Below are 9,010 nucleotides of genomic sequence, written 5' to 3'. Positions count from 1 at the left end.
GAAACCAGGCACCTAAAACAGTGCTAGGTCTCCTGAGTCACGACCCAGAAATGGGCTGCGGCTCTGATTTGGGTCATGGACGGCAAGGAACAACACTGCTAAATGCAAATAAGAAAATAAATGCATAAAGAAACAACAACTTTGACTTACAATTTTGACTTACTTGAGCAACAAGCAACACTCAGTTTTCTTTTTGTTGGGTCTCTTGCAGTTCTTGATCATTTCACTCATCTTTGGTGCTGCTTTGGGTTGCCACTAAATCAATGTGTAAACCATATATGCCATCCAATAATCATCTGAATAAACAATCAATTAATTAACTGAGCAGTCGTTCATATAAATCTGGATAAATAAAAAATAATAGATAAAAACCCTTACAAAGAAGTTTATTCAAGTGTGCTATTAGTATACATCTTTTAAACTAAAAATAGGAAATGGCTGGACCAGGTGAGATCTGTGCTTAATAGAGCTGCTTCAAGTCACCTTTATTTATATAGCGCTTTTGACAATACAGATCATGTCAGAGCAGCTTTACAGTATCAAATAGTGTGTCAATAATGCAGAAGGACAATAGTAAACACTCGTCATCCAGCTCAGTTCAGTTTAAATAGTCTCTGTGCAATCAAGTCGACGATATAGCTGGAAATGAAGTGTGCCCGACAAAGCAAGCCAGAGGAACCGAAACTCCCATTGGTGACAGAATGGAGAAAAAACCTTGGGAGAAACCAGGCTTCAGACTGCTGCTGTGTGCTTTGAACCTGCCTCATTAAGCATTTTAACTTTCCAGACTTGCCCAGTGAAGCGTTAAACAGATGTTGAATTGACTTTGAACTGCTATACATATCTAGATCTATGTCAGTCTCTCTATACATGTGACCCTGAAGCACAAAACCAGTCATAAGAGTCGATTTTGTGAAATTGAGATTTATACATCATCTGAAAGCGGAATAAATAATCTTTCCATTGATGTGTGGTTTGTTAGGATAGGACAATGTTTGAAAATCTGGAATCTGAGGGTGCAAAAAAATCTAAATATTGAGAAAATCATCTTTAAAGTTGTTCAGATGAAGTTCTTAGCAATGCATATTACTAATTTTGACCCATACAATGTATTGTTGGCTATTGCTACAAATATACCCCAGCCACGCAAGACTGCTTTTGTGTTCCGACCCTGTCTGTGAAAACCCAGCTAAAGTCATTTTTTGGTGATTTAGTTTTCTATATAAAATCATCCTTCATAAGGTAAAGAACATTCTGTGAAAATGTAACATTGATATCTTTAATACTGTCTTGAGTAAGACCATGACAAAGATTGAAATCGTAGATTGAAATCGTAGTGAAATTAATGGCTGAAATCAAACTTTGATGCTTGTTATCTCATAATTAGATTTAGAGACTTTAGCCTGGATTTCACTGAGAGGGTCACATATCTGCATTTTCTTTTCACTGCATCAAACTGTAGTCTGCCAGAGTTTTCCAGATTCCCTGGAAGCATGCAGCCCGGCACGGCTGGAATATCGAGAAGGACGCGACTCTGTTTCGAAACTGGGCGATCCACACGGGTACAGAGACTGACTTCTCGGATTACAGCACAGGAAAATAAAAGATATCATCTGGGGTTAAGAAATGATCAGAATGACAAGTGACGCAGACAGGACACGTTTCATATCGAATGTTTCAGACAGTTATTTCTCCGATATCTCTGAAAAATTTCATCGCAAAGTTTTCCATTTGTTCACTTGTAACAACCATTTGTCAGGAAATGATCACAATGCCGTATAAACAAATATGTAAACATTGTGAAGACTTTGTATGATTACAGTTAACAAATATATGAATATGCTATATACTAACATACGTGTTGTTCAGTAGTTATTAAATGGCGCCACATGCATTGGTTACCCTAAGAAACAAGATCTTTGAGTGTCCAAATCTGTATTTTCATTAAGTGAATGCACATTAGTGTCAAGTTTCGCTTCACGTTTTGAGTCACTTAAAAATGTCTGAATGTATTTTCATTCGATACAAAATATCAAACCCCTTGGCAGTTAGATGATGCTTTTCCAAAAGATTTGATCGTGAGGTGACGAGAATCACAAAAACTTTCAACACATTCCCCAGAGTTTGACAAACAGAGAGAGTTGAAGCTGTTTTGTCTTATTTTGAAATATATTTATTTAAAATAGATGTGGCTTGTTTTGATATTTTAATATATAATGCAAAGACATTTTTACAATGTCTGTGACTGCTAGCACTGAGATTTTGCCCAAACCTTTAGAAATCACCAGAACAGCTCGTTTAATACTGCAGTTATATGACTTGTGATTTGACCAAACTGAAGACTGGTACGGTAGCCTCCTCTCCTCTCGTGGATTTCAGGCCGATACAAACCCGGCGCAGACAAACCCGATCCCAAGACGTGGAAAGCAAACTTCAGATGTGCGCTCAACTCCCTGACGGACGTCCACGAGCTCCAGGACAAGAGCATCAAGAAAGGCCACAACGCGTTCAGAGTTTATACTCTCCTTCCACACAGCAAAACAGTCAAGAGACACAAAGGTATCTGCACATAGAAACCTGGGACATTATCGAATACTTCTAGAGTTCACACATAGTGCATCCGTGTATATTGAGTTCCTAAATGTGATTGAGGTTATTCTCGTTAATGCATGAGAAGTCTTGAGTTTGTGATGTTTCTCTTTAGCTTCGAGGTGTTTGGAGAGCGACAGTGAAGCAGCGACACCTCCGCAAACACAAAGGAACACGCCGCTGGAGAGATTTACAGGTGTGAACCGATGACAGGTGACAACCGAAAACACGAACTAGCTTCCCCACTGTAATGGAGATGTCGTATCTTTCCCGTATGGATGCAGAGGCCTTCTGGAAGCTCTCCGATGACCGAGGCAGGGAAGACAAATGTGTCGAGGAGCAGAGACCAGACATCACCTTCTCACAGGGTAACTGTACTCGTCTGTGGACGATAATTAAGACTAGCGGAGGTTTGAGAGTGACTAACGAATGACCTCCGCAGGACTGCAGCTGAATTATCATTCTGAATCCAATTCATACTCTTTTTTCAGCTTTTTGTTCAAAATCTTGTTTATTTCTTTATTTATGAAACTTACCCACAATTCAAGTGTTTAAGAAAAGAATGCATGAAGCTAGAATAAAATGTGTTTGTTTACAAGCAGATACTCTGTTCTTTCTTTTGATGTTTTGTATCTTCAGATATTCATAACAAAATATATACAAATTAATACCTAAATAGAGATGTAGTAGTATACTTAAAGTATGATGTAAAGTTCACTTAAAGAAAACTTACGAGTATACTTGCGGTATAAAACTACTAAACTAGTAGTTTACTGAGACTATACTTCAAAGTGTACTAAAATAAGTATTTAATTAGTAAACTATCAGTGTACCTATAAGTTCACTTCTAGTATAGTTGCAGTACAAACTAAAAACATAGATGTAAACTAGTTCTGTACTCAAAGTTTACTACTGTTATACTTAGTGTACTTTTATATACTAGAAAGTGGGCAATTTAGTCCCAAGGAGTATTGAAATAGTACACTTACAAGTATACTACTAGTACACTGATATTTGTATACTTACTACATAAAGTATACTTAAAAATATACTTGAACTTTACTTAAGTATACTTAATAAAATAAACTTGAAGTATACTACTTTCTGGGAAGGGAACAGATAAAAATCAATCAATAATTAGAATGACTGTCACATTTATTCTGTGGCTCTCACCTGTCTTTTAGTTTTTGTTATCTTGAGTGTATGTACTGTCTGTGATTTTTAAGTTCCTTGTTGGTTACGGTCTTGAAAAAAGTTCTGTTAGCTGTTTTGATCAGTGTTTGCCTCATGTGAAAGCACATTTACATTTACTGATGACGGTCCAAATGAACAAAAGCTGTCTGTGACCGGCTTAACGATGAAATCCCAAGCAAGATGAACTGAGAACAAACATTCAGTGAAGCAATGGAGGCAAAGGTTGAAATATTCAATAACTGCTTTGAAATTTTTTAAAAAAAAGTTCCAAACATGTAAACAATGCTTTGCTATTTGTGTCTCTGTGTGTGTGTGTGTGTGTGCATGTGTGTAACTGGTATTAATTACATTATGAGGACCAAATGTCCCACAAGGATAGTAATACCAGTAAATCTTGACCTTGTGGGGACATTTGTTTGGATAAACAAGCTTATAAATCAATTTTGAGAATCTAAAAGTGCTTGTAGGCTTTGTGTGAGGGGATAGAAAATACAGTTTATACAGTAGAAAAACCATTATGCCTATGGAATGAACCCATAATGATGGGAACACCAGTGTGTGAGAGTGTTTAATTACTTGACTGAGATTGTTCAGTTGTTACAGTCTGCAGTCAAATATAATGTAAGCAATCAGTGTCCTACTGTACTAGTTACTTCATATTGTCTTTCCTTTTTATGCAATATAATACATCCTAATTTCATATATAGTGTATATATTTCATGCATCTTGGCACTGCGTGCTGTAAATGTGTACATTTGCTTTGGATAAAATAATTTGATAAATAAATGAATATACAGTATATGTAAAATGATCAAAATCTGATGAATGTGTGCGTTATGTAAGACTCCTAAATCTGCTTGCTTACACTTTAGTATCTCCTGTATAACCTATATAACCGGTAACCTGTATTACCAATTGGGCCTGATTCACAATGTTTTTAACGTTTAATCAGCGACCAAACTATGGTCTGTACGGAGCGGTTGAGAAAAGAACTGTTTTGACAATCATTCCGTGTTTGTTTGCTGGAGTTTTTAATTAGGACAAAATATCTGCATCGCCTCGGCCGTGAAAAGAGCGAGACCAATGATTGTTTCATCGGAAAATAGCTGAGGTGCACAAACAGCCCAGTGAAGTTCTCAGGAAACAAGGCGAAGCACTACAATGTTACTAAGAACACACCACTGCCTGATAAGAATCTGAAGTGTATCTCTTAAAGCCATTCTGCCACAATTACAACGACACTGGAGAAACCCCCAAGTACCGCCGTACAAAGCTAAATACTTGCTTTTTGTTTATTTCTTTGGCCCTTCAGTAAACACCTTCTCCAGCTATTCTGTCATTAATATTAGTGACTGTACCGATGTATCTGTTTCCCTTTTTCAGTGGAATAAATCAAATGAGTGTTTGATGCATGGGGCGGGACAGTTATAAGGAAACCCTCCAAACCGGTTGGTGCAGGTATGAGGAGCTTTGACTGACAGACTGAGGTGTGATGCTTCCTCCTGTAATGAGTGTGTGTCACTGATTTAAGACTGTCAGACAAACTGCTGGAGGAGTCTGCAGTGAGAAGCACACTGAGCAGAGATGCATCAGGGACGCCTGCGACTGCGGCCGTGGCTGGAGGAGCAGATCGATTCCGGCAGACACCCTGGAGTCGTGTGGCTGGACCAGGTGAGATCTGTGCTTAATAGAGCTGCTTCAAGTCACCTTTATTTATATAGCGCTTTTGACAATACAGATCATGTCAGAGCAGCTTTACAGTATCAAATAGTGTGTCAATAATGCAGAAGGACAATAGTAAACACTCGTCATCCAGCTCAGTTCAGTTTAAATAGTCTCTGTGCAATCAAGTCGACGATATAGCTGGAAATGAAGTGTGCCCGACAAAGCAAGCCAGAGGAACCGAAACTCCCATTGGTGACAGAATGGAGAAAAAACCTTGGGAGAAACCAGGCTTCAGACTGCTGCTGTGTGCTTTGAACCTGCCTCATTAAGCATTTTAACTTTCCAGACTTGCCCAGTGAAGCGTTAAACAGATGTTGAATTGACTTTGAACTGCTATACATATCTAGATCTATGTCAGTCTCTCTATACATGTGACCCTGAAGCACAAAACCAGTCATAAGAGTCGATTTTGTGAAATTGAGATTTATACATCATCTGAAAGCTGAAGAAATAATCTTTCCATTGATGTATGGTTTGTTAGGATCGGACAATGTTTGAAAATCTGGAATCTGAGGGTGCAAAAAAATCTAAATATTGAGAAAATCATCTTTAAAGTTGTTCAAATGAAGTTCTTAGCAATGCATATTACTAATTTTGACCCATACAATGTATTGTTGGCTATTGCTACAAATATACCCCAGCGACTTAACACTGCTTTTGTGTTCCGACCCTGTCTGTGAAAACCCAGCTAAAGTCATTTTTTGGTGATTTAGTTTTCTATATAAAATCATCCTTCATAAGGTAAAGAACATTCTGTGAAAATGTAACATTGATATCTTTAATACTGTCTTGAGTAAGACCATGACAAAGATTGAAATCGTAGATTGAAATCGTAGTGAAATTAATGGCTGAAATCAAACTTTGATGCTTGTTATCTCATAATTAGATTTAGAGACTTTAGCCTGGATTTCACTGAGAGGGTCACATATCTGCATTTTCTTTTCACTGCATCAAACTCTAGTCTGCCAGAGTTTTACAGATTCCCTGGAAGCATGCAGCCCGGCACGGCTGGAATATCGAGAAGGACGCGACTCTGTTTCGAAACTGGGCGATCCACACGGGTACAGAGACTGACTTCTCGGATTACAGCACAGGAAAATAAAAGATATCATCTGGGGTTAAGAAATGATCAGAATGACAAGTGACGCAGACAGGACACGTTTCATATCGAATGTTTCAGACAGTTATTTCTCCGATATCTCTGAAAAATTTCATCGCAAAGTTTTCCATTTGTTCACTTGTAACAACCATTTGTCAGGAAATGATCACAATGCCGTATAAACAAATATGTAAACATTGTGAAGACTTTGTATGATTACAGTTAACAAATATATGAATATGCTATATACTAACATACGTGTTGTTCAGTAGTTATTAAATGGCACCACATGCATTGGTTACCCTAAGAAACAAGATCTTTGAGTGTCCAAATCTGTATTTTCATTAAGTGAATGCACATTAGTGTCAAGTTTCGCTTCACGTTTTGAGTCACTTAAAAATGTCTGAATGTCTTTTCATTCGATACAAAATATCAAACCCCTTGGCAGTTAGATGATGCTTTTCCAAAAGATTTGATCGTGAGGTGACGAGAATCACAAAAACTTTCAACACATTCCCCAGAGTTTGACAAACAGAGAGAGTTGAAGCTGTTTTGTCTTATTTTGAAATATATTTATTTAAAATAGATGTGGCTTGTTTTGATATTTTAATATATAATGCAGACATTTTTACAATGTCTGTGACTGCTAGCACTGAGATTTTGCCCAAACCTTTAGAAATCACCAGAACAGCTCGTTTAATACTGCAGTTATATGACTTGTGATTTGACCAAACTGAAGACTGGTACGGTAGCCTCCTCTCCTCTCGTGGATTTCAGGCCGATACAAACCCGGCGCAGACAAACCCGATCCCAAGACGTGGAAAGCAAACTTCAGATGTGCGCTCAACTCCCTGACGGACGTCCACGAGCTCCAGGACAAGAGCATCAAGAAAGGCCACAACGCGTTCAGAGTTTATACTCTCCTTCCACACAGCAAAACAGTCAAGAGACACAAAGGTATCTGCACATAGAAACCTTTTGGGACATTATCGAATACTTCTAGAGTTCACACATAGTGCATCCGTGTATATTGAGTTCCTAAATGTGATTGAGGTTATTCTCGTTAATGCATGAGAAGTCTTGAGTTTGTGATGTTTCTCTTTAGCTTCGAGGTGTTTGGAGAGCGACAGTGAAGCAGCGACACCTCCGCAAACACAAAGGAACACGCCGCTGGAGAGATTTACAGGTGTGAACCGATGACAGGTGACAACCGAAAACACGAACTAGCTTCCCCACTGTAATGGAGATGTCGTATCTTTCCCGTATGGATGCAGAGGCCTTCTGGAAGCTCTCCGATGACCGAGGCAGGGAAGACAAATGTGTCGAGGAGCAGAGACCAGACATCACCTTCTCACAGGGTAACTGTACTCGTCTGTGGACGATAATTAAGACTAGCGGAGGTTTGAGAGTGACTAACGAATGACCTCCGCAGGACTGCAGCTGAACAAGACCGACGAGCACGAGCAAACCGAAGCGGTGCTGAAGGTAAGATCTCTGGTGGACATGCCGTTCTCATCCAAACACAGGTTAGGAGTCGACTCGAGGACGCCAGCGAGTAAACACGGCTCACTTGCATGAAGCGGGAAAACCTAATAAAGCATCTTGAGCGGCCTTGCTGTCAGCAGGAGCAGCTGTCTGTTGAACACGCACGCATGTGATGCACAAAGTCTCAGCAATAACGCTGCGCTGCCTCAGATTACTCCGTTTATCAAGATATTTTCAGCAGATCGTGAGCGGTTCCACGGGACACTAGAACAGCTCTGGAGCAGGTTTTGTTCATTAAATAGTTGCAAAGGCAACTTACCCTGACACTTAATACTATAGTAATTTATAGTAAATGCTAGTGTTTTTGAACCATACCATACTATAGAGAAGTGTATTATACTGTATACTATAGTATTTACAACACTTTGTTAAAGAATGCTACAGCATACTGTAGAATTAACTATAGTGAACTGAAACTGTAATAAATACTGTAGTATACTTTATAGTTGTAGGAAACTTATTGGTACAGTATTGAGTAATTTGTTTATATTACTATAGTTGTTATATTACCACAGCAACTATAGAATTATCACAACAAATTAATTCAAGTACTTTACTATAGTATGGTTCAAAAACACTATAGTATTTATTATAAATTACTATAGCATTTTTTCTCTCGTTTGGGTTACCTCAGTCCGTTTACTTGGGTTCTTGAAAAAAGAAAAAAAAAAAAATGCATTTGTATCGGTCAACCACTCCAAAAACACTTTAAATGGATAGTTCACCCAAAAATGAAAATGGTCATTTATTCACGCTATGGAAGTCAATGGGGACCAACAACGGTTACCAGCATTCTTCAAAACATCTAATATTATAAAGCGGAGCGTTCCGGTGCTTGACTCTGATTGGCTGAGCCGC

The 9,010-nt window shown here is 38.5% G+C and overlaps 3 protein-coding genes across 3 annotated transcripts in view; 2 read left to right on the top strand and 1 right to left on the bottom strand.

The window, feature by feature from the left end:
• The first annotated feature begins 1,302 nt into the window (after positions 1–1,302).
• On the top strand, positions 1,303–3,022 carry LOC107565901 (interferon regulatory factor 2-like). The gene is made up of 5 exons (XM_016251198.1): positions 1,303–1,320; positions 1,463–1,562; positions 2,380–2,559; positions 2,705–2,785; positions 2,874–3,022. The coding sequence occupies exons 1-5, from the start codon at positions 1,303–1,305 to the stop codon at positions 3,020–3,022; spliced, it is 528 nt and encodes a 175-aa protein (XP_016106684.1).
• Positions 3,023–5,361: 2,339 nt separating this feature from the next.
• Positions 5,362–8,456, top strand: LOC107565919 (interferon regulatory factor 2-like). Its single transcript, XM_016251223.1, has 6 exons — positions 5,362–5,454; positions 6,470–6,569; positions 7,385–7,564; positions 7,713–7,793; positions 7,882–7,965; positions 8,040–8,456. The coding sequence occupies exons 1-6, from the start codon at positions 5,368–5,370 to the stop codon at positions 8,183–8,185; spliced, it is 678 nt and encodes a 225-aa protein (XP_016106709.1). The 5' UTR covers positions 5,362–5,367; the 3' UTR covers positions 8,186–8,456.
• Positions 8,197–9,010, bottom strand: part of ddx21 (DEAD (Asp-Glu-Ala-Asp) box helicase 21) — a 13,200-nt gene continuing 12,386 nt past the window's right edge. Inside the window, exon 17 of the mRNA XM_016251197.1 lies at positions 8,197–8,242. Within this exon, the coding sequence (XP_016106683.1) occupies positions 8,197–8,242 (46 nt within the window). The remainder of the gene's footprint in view (positions 8,243–9,010) is intronic.

The sequence above is a fragment of the Sinocyclocheilus grahami genome, unplaced genomic scaffold, assembly GCF_001515645.1.
Source record: "Sinocyclocheilus grahami isolate Dianchi unplaced genomic scaffold, SAMN03320097.WGS_v1.1 scaffold1034.1, whole genome shotgun sequence".
Classification (NCBI taxonomy): Eukaryota; Metazoa; Chordata; class Actinopteri; order Cypriniformes; family Cyprinidae; genus Sinocyclocheilus; species Sinocyclocheilus grahami.
The sequence above is the reverse complement of the archived record's forward strand: the minus strand, read 5'-3'. Positions and strand labels throughout refer to the sequence as shown.

Excerpts from the sequence above, each read along its gene's own strand:
- LOC107565901 (XM_016251198.1), top strand. Across the intron at positions 1,563-2,379 it reads AAACTGGGCGATCCACACGG|GCCGATACAAACCCGGCGCA; the intron begins GTACAGAGACTG and ends CGTGGATTTCAG. Across the intron at positions 2,560-2,704 it reads AACAGTCAAGAGACACAAAG|CTTCGAGGTGTTTGGAGAGC; the intron begins GTATCTGCACAT and ends GTTTCTCTTTAG.
- LOC107565919 (XM_016251223.1), top strand. The coding sequence starts at position 5,368 with ATGCATCAGGGACGCCTGCGACTGCGGCCGTGGCTGGAGGAGCAGATC. Across the intron at positions 7,794-7,881 it reads GCCGCTGGAGAGATTTACAG|AGGCCTTCTGGAAGCTCTCC; the intron begins GTGTGAACCGAT and ends GTATGGATGCAG. Across the intron at positions 7,966-8,039 it reads AGACATCACCTTCTCACAGG|GACTGCAGCTGAACAAGACC; the intron begins GTAACTGTACTC and ends TGACCTCCGCAG.